Source organism: Anser brachyrhynchus, assembly GCF_964034855.1.
Source record: "Anser brachyrhynchus genome assembly, chromosome: 6".
Classification (NCBI taxonomy): domain Eukaryota; kingdom Metazoa; phylum Chordata; class Aves; order Anseriformes; family Anatidae; genus Anser; species Anser brachyrhynchus.
In genome coordinates, this window is record NC_137700.1 from 15,309,907 (window position 1) to 15,329,315 (window position 19,409).

The 19,409-nt window shown below is 37.8% G+C and overlaps 1 protein-coding gene across 8 annotated transcripts in view; it reads left to right on the top strand.

Annotated features, from left to right (window-relative positions):
* The window catches only part of GRID1 (glutamate ionotropic receptor delta type subunit 1), a 576,662-nt gene that overhangs the window by 532,978 nt on the left and 24,275 nt on the right, over positions 1 to 19,409 (top strand). For all 8 annotated transcript variants that reach the window (XM_080597920.1, XM_080597922.1, XM_080597919.1 and 5 more), the window contains one exon: positions 15,335 to 15,530. In XM_080597920.1, the coding sequence (XP_080454046.1) occupies positions 15,335 to 15,530 (196 nt within the window). The remainder of the gene's footprint in view (positions 1 to 15,334; positions 15,531 to 19,409) is intronic.

Here is a 19,409-nt window from a genome sequence, read left to right on the forward strand (position 1 = left end):
TATTTTATTTTATTTTTATTTTATTTTATTTATTTTTTTTTTGCTTTGGAAGGGTGAAAACCTAGCAAGAGCAGTAACCTTCATGAAAGCCCATCAACACTTACATGGATTGGTTCAAATCCAAGATTTGATATGCAATCTCTTTTTCTCAGCTCAGATTGCATTGATTTTGATGTCAGATTTTCTCATGTTCATATTGATTATTCACTGGCTGTCCATAGAGTAGAGTGACTGTATGCTGTCTGCATACATTAAATTGGCCCCTGACTTCAGCCTTTGTTATAGTGTGTGGCTTCTTTTTATTACAACGATAATACCTTTGGCTTATTTTGTTGTGTGTGCTTTTTTTCCCCCTATTTGACTCCTAAGGGATAAACAATACAAAATACAGTAACAGAAGGGAATAGGAATAGGAAGGAATAGGAATAGGAATAGAAGGGAATAGGAATGCCCAATAGGATATTTATATTTCTATTGTTTTTCTCTAAAGAAGTTGATATAATGTCTTTTATGAACTGATAATAAAATCTAATATAACAGGATATTAAGAAGGAAAAAAAATGATTACTACAGCAATTCAGACAGAGATAGCCTTAAAGCTCTAAATATCTCCTAGTTGTAAAACTACCTCAGTCCATTATTTTTAAGGATAAAAACAGGAATAATAAGAAAAATTTCATAGTGAATTCTGGTTTGTAAATGCAGTCTTGGTGAGGAACAACTGTTAAAATTGCAAAAGTAATTTAATTTTCTTTTTTTTTTTTTTTACATTTTCTTAAAAAGTAAAATTGCTGCTTTTTTTCATGTGAATATGCAATTTGATGTGTTTGCCTGTTGGCCATATTTACTTTCATTTTGGACAGAAAAACATTGTTACATGGCCCCACAGTATATGTCTTTGTCAGAAGAACGTTTAAACAAAGGCCCTCGAAGTGGGAAGCCAAGTAGATCCTGGAAAAAAAAAAGGTACCTTCATGACACTTGCTGGTGAAAAAGCTGCCCAGAAAGCAAGCAAGCAAACAAACAAGAAACCTGTAAAATGACTTGTATTTTATACCTTTTATCTGTGCAGCTCGGAGTCATTAGTGTAACAGTGAGTCCTATTATAAAAGTCACGCAGGTTGTTCTATTATGTGGTAAGATAGTGCATATTTTTGCATAGGCTTCAAGGTCCTCTGGAGTCAGGTGATGTCTCTGAAAGCATCTCTGCAGACAGAACAAACAAGTTAATTGCATTTGCAAAATGACCAATAACTAGTAAGCTCTATATCACAGTAAAGTTACTTCCTGTACCCTGCTCCCTGTGAATCAAGCACATAAAGTTAAAAAGTAGTTCTACCTAACTTGTAAGAAGGGAAAGTTGTACCTAGTTTGTTACTTGCTCTCGGCTCAGGCAGGACATACATAAGCTTCCAGCTCTGATAATCTGCTGTGTATTTTGAAAAATGCTTCATTTGCCTGTGCCAGAAAAAGTCTTCTCTCTTGCACACTTCTTCAGCGACATTTCCACATGAGCAGTAGTGCTGCCATTTTCATAGCACATGCATTCAGCACCAGAATTCCTGGCCTGCCTGACAGCAAAAGTAATTTTCCCTCCTTCTATTTGCTACCATATATTCTGTGTCAGCAGGATAACTGTGAGCGTAAAGACCTGCACCGAATCATTTCTTTTTTAGATCATTTTGGATGGAAGGAGGAGGAGGGAGGAGTCTCCAGCAGGAGCACAGGCAGACCGCTTGTCCCGCTCGCTGTCTTCCCAGAGTAGGGGTTGGTTGGTAGCACCAACCAGTGTCACCGTGCTATGGCCAGTCCTGTGCTCCATTAGATGATCTGTCTTTCATGTTGTGAGGTTTGAATGAATAGACTGCAATTAAAATAAAGTAACAATCATACCTCCTATAGTCTAAAAGCTTAGTTTGTACAGTCACTGCAAAAGCTGATGTATTGGAGCAAGGCTCTGCTGCTTTTCCTTCAGCGATTAAAAATTGAGCATGTCGCTGGGAACTCAGTGGGGGCAAAAAGGCCTTCTAGAGAAGATCCACCCTACAGAAACCTGTACAGCAGTACCATGATCCTGTTGCACCCCTTCTCTTGCACAAAATATCTTCCTCGCAGCTACCTTTCAGCATTAAGAATTGAGTAGCATTGTTCACACGTCACCCTATCTGGAAGCTTTCTGCCTATGCTGAAGGTTGCAGGATTACAGCTTTGGTTTTGGTGAGCTCAATGCAATCTCTTATTGCGTGTTTTGCTGAGGAAGTCAGCCACAAACTAAGAGATAAAATTTTGTTTGGGATGGCAGGGGTACAGACATGTGTCCTTTTGCCTGTTCTGTTGTGGACACAGGAACTTCAGACACGGGATGAAGCACACAACTTTGTGTAGTAACATCTTAAATCATGTAAGCTAGATTCATTAGTGTTGTAAAGGAGATTTAGTTTTGACTTTCTGATTTTTCTTCTCTGTGTTTAAACAACTGTTGCATTCAACTGAGTCAAATGGTTGTACTACTCCTTTTTAGTTAAACTTAGGTAAAAATGCTCTGTCGTAACATGAGGTGGAAAACCAATCTTCCCATTTAAAGAAAAGGCTTTAAAAAATTAATATGCTCATAAGGAGATTTAGAAACAATTCCCAATGATATCTAAAAACAAGCAAAACAAATAAAAAACCCTGCAACAACAAAACACTTTTAATAGATGCAAGTTATGTCTTTTGTGGGGAAAGGAGCTGGGGGTTCTTATTCTCTCTGGAAACTGAGATGCTGCTGTTCATTTGCATTAGTTCTTTCCTGCTAATTATTGTGTTGCAGAAGTTTTTCTAGAAGGAAAGAAAAGTTTTCCGAAAATAATACTCTGTTGCTAAGAGAATGATTGCATATGTTCTTTCCACTTCCTGGGCTTATTGCCTTACTGAGCAATGTTCTATTCTGCTGCACACGTGCCCCCATATAATGTAATACAGCGTGTTTCCAAACTCATCTGGTGATGAGGAAGAGAATGGTGTTGCCTTGGAAAAACTATTTTGATGCAGCTGCCAAGGTTCCATTAAAAGAAATGTAATCATGTGCACTAAAGTTGTTTGCCTTCTAAACCATTAAAACCAGCCCAGGAGAATAAGCTACTGATTTAATTCAATTGATTTATGAATAGTCATATCTATCTGAAAAAGAACAGAAAACCATCAGTCAGAATGGGGTGGATGTTAGCTACTGTGCTTCTTTTATATGGCAGTAATGCAATTTCCAAGGTAATATTTCAAGGTGTGAAATTAGGCTGCCCAATAAACTAATTAATCTCAATATAAGGAACAGCTAGTTGGTTCTGATGCGGTGCTGTCAGTGTTTCTAGTGTGAGGTTTGGTATTCAGGTGAGACTTGTGTGTGGGGTGAGGAGGAGCAGGCAGAACAGCAAGGTCTCTCTTTCTCTTCACTTCAGTGTACATCAGGATGAGGTGGGAAGTATGCCACATACCGAGCACTTGCCTTTTGGGTCCTCTGAGAAACAGGCAAGTGGGCCTCCAGACTTTAAATATGCATATGTAATGCATGCACTTTAGACATCAATAATAATTGCTGAATGCTATATGTGCTTTCAGTATTAATGAAGAGCCCTATGTTTTGATTTCCCAAGAGTACCCGGCACATGTTCTAGCAATCAAGATGCCTCTTCAGAGCCTTTCTATTTTCTTCTCTTCTTTCTGTCAACATTGATAGCTTCTGCTTTATTCCCTGTGGTAAGGGAAGGGTGTGAAGCTGTTTTCCAGCATCACCATGTACCTCTGAGAGATCTGAGCAGCTTGAATCTATCCGGCCCCTCCATCCCAGCTGTGAGACTGCAGGCAGCAGCCCAGAGCTTTCTGTACAGAGATCCTCGTCCCAAACCATGAGACAACTCCTGATAAATCAAAAATTAATAAAGAGCTGAGCAGGACCTTACCCTACACTGGGATTTCATGGTCTTTAATGGAACTACTTACAGTATAACGATATCCTAACAGTCATGGTATAAAGTACTACTCACCCTGAGTAAGGGCTTTGCAAGCCAGCACCAAGCTGCCAAGCTTACCTGTTCCCCACTCTATGTAATTAAAAAGCTGCTCTTTGTCGTCTGAGTGCAAAACAGACCGGCAGCAGTATCGGTACTTATAACATCAGTTGTGGAGGAAGAAAGTAATTTCTTCCCTCTCAATCTTAATCATTAATCTTCATTAGGATTTTTAGCTTCCGAAAGTGAGTGATAGAAGACATCAGCATAGCGAACAATTTAAAGTGCATCTGCATAAATAATAGAGGTAGTTTGTTGTTTTCATTATAGGTAAAAGTGCGTGTCAGTCGCCAGATGTGTTTGATTCAGACAATATGATTTTCATGCCAACTTTATGATATGTTTGATTTAGGTGAAGTGACTAAAACCTGCTGTTGGGACTGAATTGCTGTTAAACACCAGCTGCAGCTTTTATTTTAATTAATATTGTGAGGAGTAGAATACCTTGCTTTAATTAACATGTTAACCCTTTATGGTACTCAGAAAGGTCACAATGACAAAGTGGTTTAAAAGGAAAACAAGAAAATATTCAAAGGTAGTCCAAAAGATATTTCTTCCTCCAAAACATGCTACAAGCTCTTGAGATGTTTTCAACCTTTCTTTTTCCTGCGTTGTATGCATTTTTATTTCCTCCTCACTGTTAAATTAATTATGGGGTGTAGTTAAAGGATACAAGCTAACCCATCTTTTTTAGCAGGATCGATTATTCTAGATTTGCAGAATGAGCAGCTCATAGCTTCTCTGAGTCCTCTTCCAGTCTTTGAGATGGATCTATGAGTGTCTTATAGATGTGCTGTTGTGCAAATTTTCCTTTATTGGTTTTGAAAATCTGCCCAGTGGTTTAGTAGTTTAAATGTGGATCTAAGCATACAAACTAAAGCTCCAAGCTTTTGAAAGCCTGGGATTGCATCTTCAAAAGATTCTAATGTGATTATTGCTAACATCTCTTTGTCTGACTACTACTTACCATTGTTAACTTGCAAATATGTAGGCCAGACTTGGATGGGTGATATCTCAAATGTATTAATCCGTTAGAAATATGGCAAAATAGGGTGGTGAAGAGAAATCCCATAAATGTCCCCTGTAAATTTAAAGGAAAGACTTGCCCTTGTATTCACTCCCTCAATAAGACAGCAGATAAGCTTATATGGGATCGTGACAGAAACTTCCTTCAGAGATCACAAACTATAGGGCACCAGTGGATTCAGATGCAAATCCTCAGAAATTAGATTTCATGGGTACTGCCGTTTAAGGAACCTACCTGTGATGCTATTGTTTGATAGTTTTAAAAAACATTTTCAAGCAAAGTAAACATAACTTCTGCTATAGGGAACATATAAATTCATAACTAAAAAACAAAACATAGTTAATGGAATAATCGGCAATCTAAGTGACTTTTGCTCTTAGTGCCTGGAGAAGTTTTGGGTAAGAGGCAAGTTATAAGTATAGTTAGATATGCTGGTCTTGCAATAGAGAGAAGTTTAGCTTATTTTGAGCTCCTTAACGGATTTCTTTATGTGTGTTGCTCAAGCAGAGCCGGAATGTCAGCTCTGAGCAAAACAACTTCTACGATCCAGTAACAAGTCAAGTCACACTTACACAGATCGTTGCAGATGACTGGAGTTGCTAAGGTGGTCCCAAAGAAATCATTTAGAAATAGCAATGGGTAGGAAAAAACAAAGGTCTAATTTTGTTTAGAGGAGAAACTGTTTTACTGACGATGATGATAATCTAGTTTGATTTTTGGATCCAAGGTTGAGTCTCATAGCCAGAAAAATTATAAAGTCTTTTCTTATTATTATTTAATTTTAAATGGGCACTCTTCCTAAATAAACTGCTGGAAGGTATTAACAAGTTCTATGAACAATGGGACACAGACTAGTTGTATGGATTTTTTTCCTACATTTCCCATATTTCTTTGACTTCACCAAAAATGCAAATTATTCTGAGATCAGTAAAGAAAAAGTGAGGTTTCATATGATGGTATAGAACATTTCTGTTGCATCTCAGACTCTTAAAAAGTAATCAAAGCCTACAAATATTTTGCTGATACAGTGTTTGTAGGCAATGATTAATTACAAATAAAATCATAAATGTGGCAGTGTATCATTTATTAATAGCTTTAACTGTGGCTTTGCGTTTCATCAGTGGCTATACATGCTGTTTGTTCCATTCTTTTAGGAATTAATCATGCAGTAGCTGTGCAGGAGCACAGTCCCAGTGAAAACACTCAGTCTGCATTGAAATGATTTTGTTTGCTGTGTTGGGATTTTAGAAGACAGCTTAGTTTAGTTTTCTTGTCTTTCCCTTTGCACTTAGGAACTAAGGCTGATGGAAGTTGTTTCAAAGAAATTAAATAATTGGAGAGACTGGACAAGTTCTGTGCTTTAGTACATTGTGTACATATTATTTGGCAATTTTGCTTTGCCTTTCTCTTTTTTATTTTTAGTCTCTTTTTCTGCTAGCCCTTGACTATGTGCTTTGGTGTGCATGAATGTTTTCCTCGATCTATGAATGAAGTTCAACAAGGCCAAGTGCCGGGTCCTGCACCTGGGGCGCAACAACCCCAAGCAGTGCTACAGGCTGGGAGATGAGTGGTTGGAAAGCTGCCTGGCCGAGAAGGACCTGGGAGTACTGGTTGATAGGCAGCTGAGTATGAGCCAGCAGTGTGCTCAGGTGGCCAAGAAGGCCAACAGCATCCTGGCTTGCATAAGAAGTAGCGTGGCCAGCAGGGCTAGGGAAGTGATTGTCCCCCTTGTACTCGGCTCTGGTGAGGCCGCACCTTGAGTCCTGTGTTCAGTTTTGGGCCCCTCGCTACAAGAAGGACATGGAGGTGCTCGAGAGAGTCCAGAGAAGGGCGACGAAGCTGGTGAGGGGTCTGGAGAACAAGTCTTACAAGGAGCGGCTGAGGGAGCTGGGATTGTTCAGCCTGGAGAAGAGGAGGCTCAGGGGTGACCTTATCGCTCTCTACAGGTACCTTAAAGGAGGCTGTAGCGAGGTGGGGGTTGGTCTGTTCTCCCACGTGCCTGGTGACAGGACGAGGGGGAATGGGCTAAAGTTGCACCAGGGGAGGTTTAGGTTGGATATTAGGAAGAACTTCTTTACTGAAAGGGTTGTTAGGCATTGGAATGGGCTGCCCAGGGAAGTGGTTGAGTCACCATCCCTGGAGGTCTTTAAGAGACGTTTAGATGTAGAGCTTAGTGATCTGGTTTAGTGGAGGACTTGTTAGTGTTAGGTCAGAGGTTGGAGTAGGTGATCTTGGAGGTCTCTTCCAACCTAGACGATTCTGTGATTCTGTGATCTCAGCAGTACTGGTGCCTGTTAGTTATGCTAGGTACCCTAATAAACTTCTTTAGGGCAGCGAGAGAGAAACAGTCTCAGCCCCGTGATGGAAGGTTGACAGAACTGTTGCCATCACAAGTGGCACAGGGATACGCATCAACCCCTTCCCCTGTGGCAGAAATAAAGCTGGCTTTAGTTTCTGTCCCCCACTAAATCCACAACTGAATATTATGCTTTGCTTTTGGTTGTGTCTAGTACTGGGTAGTGAGTCCCAGTCCAGACAGGGGCTCACGGATGCCACCACATTGGCAGCTATGACCATTATCATCATGAAAACAGCTGCTGTAATAAGCAGCTGCTGCAGTGCCATTACCTGCTGAGGGGTTCAATCACTATTTGTTTTCACTGTAGTAAAAGTATGTAGTTGACATGGCAACGTGGTTTGTGACACATGCCAATTGATTGGTTTTTCCACTGGAGGAAAGTCCCTGCGTCTTTGAAATCATATGTAGCAGCTGTTCTTCTCCACTGATGATTACAAGCCCATATATAGCCATAAATGCCTGCATTGTTTGTCTCCTTTAGTGATCAGGAAATGTTTAGCCCTGGTGTGAAGGGCTGCAACTCCATTGATTCAGTGTAGTTTAATCTACCAGTGTTTATGGCTTCCCTCGCAGAAACTCCCACGAGGCTTTTTCTGCTAAAGCTTTTGTTGTTTAAAATAAAGTGGATGATATTTTTCATGGACAGCTGATGAAATGAGCTTTATGTGAAATCTGGAATGATATATTTGCTGGTGAAGGACTTGATCCTGCAAAGTGTCTATTAAGCATGCAAGTACTACTGCCGATTTCTACTGGACTGCCTCTCGCAGTGAAGTTAAGATTTTGCTTAGTGCATTTTCTGAAGAAAGCTATTGCTGTGCACATCGCCATGCTGGGGCACAATTAAGGGTGGTTAAAGTGGCTTGCTTTGCAGTGAAATGGCACAATGCAGAATTTGGTCATGTCACTGTAGAGAAGTTGGCAATTCAGTGATTGATTTAAGAGCTCAGTTTGATTTTTCATAATTTTGAAGAAAGTCAAAGAGATGCACAAATTATAACCATGGACCAAATTCTTCTGAAGTCTGAAGATATTAGATGTGGAACTAAACCTGCTTTCCTTTAAATATTCCCTGTCCTGAGGCTACTGCCATTCCAGCAATACTTTGAACAGTCTTATTGGCCTCACTCTTAGAGGTAATCTTTAAAGTGGCCTGTATTTTCATTTATGTATTGTACATCCAGTTTAACAGATGCTAGTAACAGTCCTATATGTACTGGCAACAAATGCTTGAAATTCAAGTTTCCTTTTTTTTTTTTTTTGGGGGGGGGGGGTTGGCTATGGATATTTACTATTTAGGCTCGCAACTGCTTAAGGTAGGTCTATTCTAATGTTATCTCACTATTAGCTAATATATTGCTTTTTTACAATATAATTGAAGGCTTACTGATTATTGGCTGCACTGGTGTTTAGGAGGACTACCTGTTATTTTTTTATTAGTTTTTAAGTGGGCTTGTGCTTTTATAACTTGGATTTAGTAAGACAATGACATTTTTCACACAAGCCTCTGATTAATTGAGACTATGATCAACTAGTGGCAAATTCTATCTATAAGAGATTTTTATTTTTATTTTTGTCTTCAGCCAGCTAAACTTCAACTTGGGTAGACCAGCTCTAGAGAACGTTTTTACATGGAAGTTTGAACTCAGGTTCAGATGTCTTAAGACATTTTCAATCCACCCATAAATCTTCCTTAAAACTAGAGATCCAAAGACCAAAGTTTGGTATCTGTGCATAATGGACTAGGGCCCAAGTCCTTTGCCTTGGTGCTCCATAAATGGATATTAAAAGTAAAGAGGACTCAGGTTCTGAACTGAGGGATCTTCTGTTCATATGTGTTTAAAACCATAAATTAGCCATGCCAGCACACTACAGCCCACAACCTTGATTCAGCTTCACTTCCAAAGATTTTCCAGTTTTGCAGATGGTTCTTGCTTGCGTCAAATGCCAGCTGTTTTCTCACTGGAGACATATACAAAGGAGCAGCTGATACTGCAAAGCTTGCCTGGCTTCAAAGTCTTTCTGTCTTTTGGTGGTTAGGCTGTGTGGTCATCAGCAACAAACGCCATTTTCTCATTTGTTCTTATTCTCTTGGCAAACGTATCCATGGATGGTCTAGTGCTGAGCAATTTTGTATCTCAAAATGTGAACACTTCTGCAGTTCACAGAGCATTCTCTTTCAAGCCTTTGCTTTCCACTATTGATAATTTATCAAAAAAATCAATTTTCAGATAGTATTTTATTTGCTAGGTTTCAGCTCATAGGTAGTTCTTGGGTTTACACTGTCAGTATAAGGTGGTCAAATCAATTCAGCTACTGTCATTTATACTTAGAAGTGTAGTGGATTTACTTTTTTCCCCAATGTGTAAAACACAAATTTCCCTCCAATACATGCTGTTGACAAAACTCATAGTTAGGAACTGCAGGAGTATTTAATTCTGTAGATGTCATTAATTTCCAGGTTTTGAAAAAATTTTGAAAGAAAATAAAGTAATTTCAAGGTATTTAAAAAGCAGAAATTTAGGACTTGTGGCGTACATTTTTCGTATCTATTTCTAAGGCTTCATTTACGTAAAGCAGCTTAAAACTCATCTTCTCCAGGTTGCTTTATCTTAATGGCAGCCGTCACCTAAAATATTATGCTACATTGAGCAATAATCTTAGAGAAGTGGCTTCCCTAGGTAAAATAAGAACATAGCTTTCCCTGCCAAATATGGTAAAGCACTGTGTTTTAACATTTCTGTATGATTTAGGCATTAATATTGATGAAGAAGATCAATTATTTTAGTGGAGAGGAATTATTTATATTGCATTGTTTTCAAAATGTATGTAGTGATATGATGGGAGAGGTTATTCTAAAGTGTGCTCACAACCTGGAAAAGCAAGGACAGAGTGCTGATTACTCCTTTTATGTCTAACCTCAAGCTACGTTATTTCTACCGGTGTATGTGTAGATGAACAAACAGAGGCTAAGCATGAAAAATATTGCATCATTTTAAAATAATACTGTGGATTCAGAAACTGCTGAAATAATAACTTTCCTTAAGTAATAGCAGACTGGAAAAATCCCCAGTTTTACAGTGTCGGAACATTGGTGGTGGTGAATGCTAATGAGAAACTACCTCAGAATCAAGGAGCTGCCACTATGCCCATTATGGTTTCTTTAAGGCTGAAGTCAAGATAAAATGTTACATTTATTACTGTAGTATAGAAGAGGATTAAATCATGACATAGCTCTGCCAGGTAATTAACTTGTTTAAAGTAATGGACTTTACACATAGGGTTACAGATGTGCAACATTCTCCAAACTTTTTTTTTTTAAAAAAAGAAGAGAATGGTAAGGTTGGGGGAAAATTCAATAGGTAAGTATTTCTTGACTTAAAGTAAGTAAATAAATAAATAAATAACAATCATCGTTACTATGAAAAAATATATATATTAAATATTTAAAAAAAAAGGTTTTGAAATGAAATGCACCTGTTCGGTTGTCTTTCTGTGTTGTTTTGTTGTTCTTTGTTTTGGTTTTGTTTTGTTTCTTTGCAGTTTTGTTTGTTTGTGTTTTTAGTTTTTTAATACCTTGATCATATCTGATGATTCTGAGTAACAGTTTTGTGTGAAACAGCCCTGCAGCCTTACAACTGAGGCTGCAGTTTTATAAATTGAGTTAATTGATCAGCAGTCACTTAAAAGCACCCAGTGACAGGTTTAGTCTGTCACTTAGACAGGATTTGTTCATATTATTCATCCAGAAATTATTTTATTTATAGCAGTTCTAGAGTAAAATAAAGCTATACTGGCAAAACCTTTTTAGGCTATGTATCTACAGCAACACTACTCTTTTAATGGTAAGAAAGCATCTCCAAAAAGTGTAATTTAGCCAGTATTTTTATCGTGGCAATTATTTCTAGTGGTCTAATTATAAATGTTAGTACAACTATAGCCTGAATGTTTGTTCCACAGCATATGGTTTATGTCAATATGTTTCTAAAAAATAAAACAAATGGTTTTCAGTTGACTCTACATGAAGCAATTTCAACTCCACTGGAAATTATTTATCTATTGTAGCAGTTATCTTGCAGGCATTATTGCACTGGTTAAATATTTCAGCTGGTAATACAGTTCTGAAGGACAACATTTTTGTTTAGATAGACCACAGGTACATTTACTTAAATCAATTGGTTTACATGTACTTGCCAATTATAGTAATCGCACAGTGGATGTATTTATCTACAAATTGAAGGTCAGCTCCTATAACCATAAGTGTGGAACATTGGCTTTTTCTGCTTTACTAGTTTTATCTTTAATCACACTTACAGAGAGCCCTTAATGGGTTGTGAGATCCAATAATTGAGGTGGCAAGGTTAATGGGGCATCTTGTTATGCTACACATTTTTGTTGCAAATAATTTTATATATTAAATACGTGAAATCTTTGCCATAGAAAAGTGAGCCAAGAATTGGAGTTGCTAACAAAGGTGGTTTCAGCTGATGGCTGGTCACAAAAATGAAAGAAGTCAAAGAACAAAGAGAGCAGCTGCCTTTAGAGAATGATGCGATGCTAAGATATAACCACTCTCTGAAAGCTGACAGTGAATGATTTTGTCTAGTGATGGAAGATCTGGGGAAGTTAAAATAACAATGTTTAGAACCTGCGTTTGTGATTATCTTAATTAATCCACTAAAAGATAGGGGATACTAATATCCATGTCTTTCATGTATGTGACCTTACCCACCATACCCAGATCTTTTGATCACTTCTCCAGCTTTGGAGATGCTGAGCATTGTTTCCACTTTAGTGCAGAAATAAAATTTACATAGAGACAAATAAATCTTTTATGCAGAATAAGATCCATTGTCTAGAGCATTCCCTGTCAGGACAATTTCTGAGATAATTTTGGCCAAGTGGTCCGCTTGGTAAAGATATAAGGTTATTTTCTCACTCAGTCATCGTCCTTCTGAATTTATGCTACAGGAACAACTCGCAAGCTTGGTTACCTGCTGCAACCCTAGCCGTGTCCTTTAGTGATCTTGTGTCTCTCAGAAGACATTTCCAACGTTGGCCATAGTACAGAGAATTTCCTCTGTCAGGAGCTGTTCTTATAATACATCAAATGGGGCACTGCAAGGAAGGTGCATGCAATCCTTAGGACATGCAGCATTCCAAATTATCTCTTTTAGGAAAACTCTGCCAGCTAAAGGGATGGTAGTTGTCTTCTTCACAGCACCCAAGCAAAGTCTATGCTTCCCTCCCTGCCACCTGTGCTGATTACCTGCTTACTGGGCCAGCAAAGCACTTGATTTACACTCAGAATTTGCTCAATGTGCACTGCAATGTTTAGAGAATTGAAGAAAATGTGCTGTTCAAAAAGCAAGATGTACTGTGCTTTTGTACAGCACTGATTGTCAATAAAATGTAATATAGCTAAAACAAAAGTAGTGGTTGTCAATAAAGTATAATTTAGCTAAAACAAAAGGCACATTTCTGTCAAAAAGCTTCCACTGTAATAAAGGCAATAGAAGTGGTCTAGATATTCACATTATGACACATTATGAAAACTAGAGTTGTTTTTTTAATGTTCAAACTCTCGTGCAAATTTTCAAACAGAATGGCAGCATGAATAGTAGACATTTGTAAAGTTGTTAGCAGCTGAAAGTTGTGTTAAAGAACATTAATTAAAAATGCTTCTGCTAGTATGCTTCTGTATATGTGCTTCTACAGGTACTGAAATCTGTACATCAAACTCTGAAAAGGGTTGCCACAGAAACCCTCCTGTGTGTATCGAGTACCTTTCTTAGTCATTTGTACATAAAGTAGACAGAAATGTGTCTTTTAACAGTCAGATCATCCATTCCCAGGACATAAGCAATTCCCTGTGATATGATGAAATTTATTTTAAAAAATAAAAAGGAACTAAATGTAGCATGTCATCATTTAGATCAAGACTGGAGGAAAAATGGTCCTGTTCAGTGAAATGTACCGGAAACATTTAGGAGATCAGAGTAGGTTTCGGTACTGTTAAACAAAGAGAGAGAAAGGATGGGCACGAATTCTCTCATTTTCATTAGAATTTTTAATATCCAGCAACCTCCAGGACTTTCATTTGTATTTTACCAAAGGGGTATATACAGAGTGAAAGAAATAACAGGTCTGGGTTTTGATGCAACTCCCAGAGTTAGCCCAAATCTGCAAGCGTGCGGCATATAGAGAGAAGACCTGCTCACAGTCTTACTTAAAGCTTCTTAACAGCTTAAAATGATAAAATGTCCTTAACACAATTTAAGAATTTAAACCACTTAAAATGTTAGAAACAGCTTGTGAGTTGGAAGGGTTTTTCTTTGACGACGGAGCTGACAGACTCTCACAGTGCCCGCAGGTAAAGGGGCCCTTCGGGACCAAACCTGGGAGGCCTGCAGGTGACGTGACGGAGAAGATGAAAGAGATCTCTAAATATTTGTACGTGGGTTTTATGTGGTTTTATGTCTATGTGCCTAGATTGCTGTGCTTTAAATAGCGTTGTGTGGAACGCTGCAGTGGTGTAAGGTGTAACTAGTGGGATGGCCCCAGTGAAAAAGGGAAGAGGGTGGCAGAAAAATACTGTCTGTGGGAAGTCTTCAGCTGTGGAAAACAGCTTCAGATCATGGGCCAAAGGAAGACTGTCTGGGAGCATTTTGAAGAGATCTTTTGCAGGAGCTGTCAGACAAAATGTTTTGCTTTTACGGTTCCAAGAGTTGGCATCGGGTGGGAGGTGGCATGAGTGGGCCTTTCAGATGTTTTGAAGAGGATTTTTTTTTTTTAAATGAAAGGTTGTTTTGGGAAGAAGGAGTTGGGTGAGAGAGGCAATAGGGGTTGTTTTAGTTTAATCTCACCCAGACTTAGTTGGTAGCTCATATGAGAAGCATCAGAAGTAATCGTTATTATGTGAAGTTATATATTTCTAAAACAAATTCTTATTTATGAGATTTAGCTTACTCCCTGCTGCCTCATGCGATGGTCAATGGTTGAATGTGTGTTTGTGTGTGTATGCACAGAGGGAAAATACTGTACCATTGCAGAAAGTGAGACTTGGGGACAAAGGAAGGGGGCACACGAATAGAAATCAGTGGCTCGTAGAAAACTGATCGGATGCTTCTTTTGATGGCAGCGATGCCCCTTTAAATGTTTTGAAACTTGGCTTGGCTTGGTTTTCAGTGACAGAGGCAGTGATTTACACCTTTCTGTGCAGAAAAGGCTGTAAAACAGGAGTGAATTACATTCTGTACAATTTGAAAATAAATGATGCATTCACAGTCACTCAGGTTGAGGCCCATTTACACTTCCAGAGCGGTATGATGATGAGTAAATGAAAGCTAGACCTGTGTGTGAATGAAAAATGTCTGTTTTACCAGTGGCTGTGAAAAGAGAGAGAAAGAGATGGTGGCTAAGACTTACTGGAAATTGGAACCCAGACTTTTATTTGTTTGTTTAAAACAGTGGTATTGATTTGGAGTCAGATGGAGTATTGGTGTAACTACAAACCAATCCCACTGAGTTCTGTGACATATTGCTAGTGATGCTAGGTGTTTATATTTGCATTCTTAGTTTTATCCTGTGCTTGAGGAGGTCTGTATTACATTCCCTTCTTGTGCAAACCTGGCACAATAATGTTTAACATGGATATTATCTAACAAAAAAAAAAAATCTTTACTGAGGTAAAAAAGAGGTCAGGTATAACTAATGTCATATGATCTCAATTCAATTAAATTACTCTTTGTTTTCCTTTATGATGAAGGCAAGAGATATGCAAATTCTACTTGGTATGGTTAAGTTCTTTTTGACTAAAGACAGACATATAAACCATTTAATGAATTAAATTTCAGTCACGTGTTATGTAACACTAATATCTCAATATTGCTTGAATTTCAGAACATTTCAGGATCTGTCCAAACAAATGGATATATCTTACGGTACAGTCAGGGATTCAGCAGTGTATGAATACTTTAAAGCAAAAGGGACAAACCCTCTGGAGCAGGATAACACATTTGCTGAACTGTGGAGGACAATCAGTAAGAATAATGGGGCAGATAATTGTGTATCGAACCCTTCTGAAGGCATCAGAAAGGTAAGACTGGATTACAGGGTTCTTTATTTAATTTTTGTGCTGCATCAATGCTGTTTGCATGAAGTTAATAATGTTAAGTCCCATTAATGCAATTACACTGTAACTTCAAACAAAAATATCCTTATCTAAAGTTTCTTATAGTAACTCAATGGCAAATAAGAAGCATATTCTGGAGTCATGGTTTTGAATTTAAGTACTTTAGCTCTGCCTAAATCTCCCGTATTAAGGTCCTTCTTTGGCTCTGGCCATAAGGCTTCTAGCTTTTTTGGGCACTCTGGAAATACTCATCTTCAATATCATTCTTTGTATTATCCAGGTACTGACACTTGTCCTTTGCCCGCTTATGTGTGTGTTTGTTCATTTTGTTTTGTTTTGTTTTGTTTTCACCTGAGGATTAAACTAGGTATTAGAAACATGAGCAAAAATTAAGAGATCCACTGAAAATGTACTGATTTTTCTTAGAACAGGAATTTCGTGCAAAATGTTGTTTATTCCAGGCTTAAAAAAAATAAAATTAAAATTAAAAAATATATATATGCATATACTCTTTTACCTGTCAGCATGCTTTCACCTAGCTTTAATTTCTCTCATATATGACCGTGCAATTTTTTTGGTGAAACTGAGCATTGATGTTGGAATCAAGGTCTGATATATATATATATAATAGCTTGGGATTCTATATGCTTGTGTTTAGTCCTGTGATGAATAGCCCCGGGTGAGATTAGGAAAATACAAGTGTCCACACTTTTTCTGGCACCCTTAGTTTGCCACTCTTCCTGTCTGCTTTCCATCTTGTAGCTCAGCAAATACAGGTAGTAAATAACATCAAACCACATGTGTCTGGGAGTACTTTATGGCAGAAGGTACACAGAAGTAGTCAGTGAAAGTTTAATGTGCTTCTCCTTTAGAGAAAAGTGTCTCCTTTATTTGTCAATTGATTTTTTTTCATGAAACAAGAAAACAGCTGTTATTAAAGTCTTGATTATTTGATCAGATTTACTCTGTTGTCAATGAAACACTGATTTGGAACAAATATATAATTAGTTCCTCATGCTTTTGTAAGTGAGAAATAAGAATGTTTTGGGGCTTCGGTTCTTTTATTCTTTAGAATTTTTTCTCAATAGTCATAGGGAAAGCATCCACAATTTACTGGGTTTTACAATGCCATTACAGGGCTGAACACAGTGACACAGGCCATTTCATTTCCCAAATCAAAGTCCTTTAACATAAAATTCCTGATTGCTTGTGTGGTTTCTGGATAAAATCCTTATTTTATGGGAGAAAGACTTTTGCCTCTCCCAGTAAAGGAATATTTAGTCAACAGTTTCGGTTCACCCTCCCTTTTCTCTCAGCTCCTAGCTGAACTTCCTAAAGCTCTATGCACTTGGCTTAAAAACCCTTTCTTCCTCTGTACAAGGCAGAAACCTGGCTATAGCCAAGTCTGTGGTGTTTTTTCTTGTTTGTTTGTTTGTTTGTTTTTAATCTGCTCATCATTTTGTGAAAATGAAACTTCTATTTCGAGATTTTCTAAACATTTAAAAGGAAGTAGAAATAGTGCAAATAGTGCTGTTAAGTACTTATCTATGTAATGTGGCATTAAAAACAATAATAAAACAAATTACCTTAGGAAAAGGCACATTATTTTACTTCTTTTTATGTTTTGTTTTTTATTTTGTTACCATTCTTATGTCAGCGGACAGTCTCTAGCAGTGAGACTATAAATACTCTTATTCTGTAAGCCAGTTGTATGCTGCCATTTATTATAGCTAGATTTGGCTAAGCCTTAAATGTAGCTTTAGACTGGCAAGCTGTTTAGACTACCAACTGCATTGTCTTTAGGGAGCTGGCTTCTCTGTCTCATGTAAGTGATAATAACTTTTTTATATTAAGTTTGATTTTAATATTGTAGGGTGATTTTTACGTAACTTGATCAGCTCATTCAATTAATGTCAACGACAACCAAATTTACTTCAGTCCCCAAAGCTGACCAAAGCTGCTATTTGATTAGACACATAATTTGGGCTTAATATTTAATAACATTGTCAGCTGAACACTTGTGTTTATAGTTTAAATGTCACTCCTGCTAGCTCATTGAGCTTTTTGAATAGAGACAAGTTATCCATATCAAATATTATGGTTAGAAATTCTGTCTTTCTAAAGAAGAAATGATGTCAGCAAGGGAAATTGGACTTTCCATCCGTAAACACATACTGCTGCATGAAAGGGATGTAAATGTACCTTAAAAAATGTATCGGAAAAGGAAAGTCTAAATCCCTCTAGCATGTAAAGATACCTTAGTCATTTCTCTGAATGAGGACTTGCCTGACACAATGAAAAAAAAACACAACCATATTACTTTTTCTCCTCTCCTCCCCCTTTCCATTTTCTTCATACAGCAACACAGTGCAGCTGCAGTTACAAAAAGAATGCTGCTTTGATGCAAAATGGGAGAGTATTGCTTATTTATGGTACAGGCAGGTATTTCAGTTGTTTGTCTCAGTTCGATTTACTTCTCTTCATTTCCAAGAGATGTTCCTACTGCCTTTGACTGGCTAAAAACAAAAGGACAATAGTGGAAGAAAGTCCTGAAAGCTTTTGTGGCATTTAGTTGCCATGGAAGAGGTTGCTTTTTCAGACAGCACAGTCCCTGTAGCTACAGTGACCATCTCCCATTGTCAAGGCACAGCTTTTTCAACACAAATACAGCCACGGAGAGGGCATTAATGTGCTGCAAAGACATGTAAGCGACAGAAATACATTTCAGAGCTGAGGGTACAAGTTGCTTTGTTGTACTACCAAGGCAATTGAAAGTGGTCATTGTAGATGTAAAATGTCCTCCTCTTCATAAATGTCTCTGCATAGACTAAGAGGTGGTTGCCAGACAAATCACAAGTCCACACAAAATGAGTTTTCATTTTCAAAATGAGACTCACACTTGAGTTTTCTGGTACTACAGAAGGAGATTGACTAATGCTGTTGTGTGGAAAGTTTCTTTCTGGGTCAAGCTATAGCCAGGAACCCTCAGAAGTGTGCTGTGGGGTAGCTCTTGCAGCCTTATCAGTGTTGGTTTGGGAACAGCATACGTTCCTAATCCAATTGCAAATCTGAATAAGTTGTTTGCAAAATACCCTGTGGCAGTTGGTTCTTTAGGATAATTATTTGTTATCGTGACTTTCCAAGTGACCTGTAGCTTTTTTCATTGTGAGCAGCCATTTTTGCTTTGAAAGAATGAAGTGATATGGTCCCTATATACTCCCACATACATCTTTTTATAGATATACATGAGAGAATTAAATTGTTATTGTTGTGTTTTTCAAAAGCTTTCCTTTGATGGAGACAGTTTGTTCCCCTGTCCAATCAATTTGGTGCCAAAATTGCTCTGAATCCGTTCTTTTCCTCCTGTGTGTTGCTTTTGATGAAGTGATCAAATCCAAGTACAGTACAAAATGTGAATGTATCATTGATTTATGCAATAACACAGCAAGAGTTTATTCCTTCCCTTTTTGCTTCCTTCAAAAAGTTTCTCTTCTTCAATGAACAATAAACATTAAGTGAGATCTTTTCTTGTTGTACAAGCACCTCTCCATTTTTAGAGTACAAGTAATTTAAAAGTACAAGTAATTTAAAAGTTCAATGAATAGGATTTTCTGAAATCTTTTTTCCAATATTGTCCACGCTGAATTTTGCATTGTGAATTGTTGTGGCTCATCAGTGTGTTTTCATGGGTCCTCATAAATTTCTTCATTTCTTGACCTACCAGCCTTTGGAGTAAAAGCAAATGCCCAACTATATTACATCTTGCAGCCCAACTATATTACATCTTGTAGCCCAACTATATTACATCCTGTAGTGGCTCCTAATTATATTAATATTTAAAGA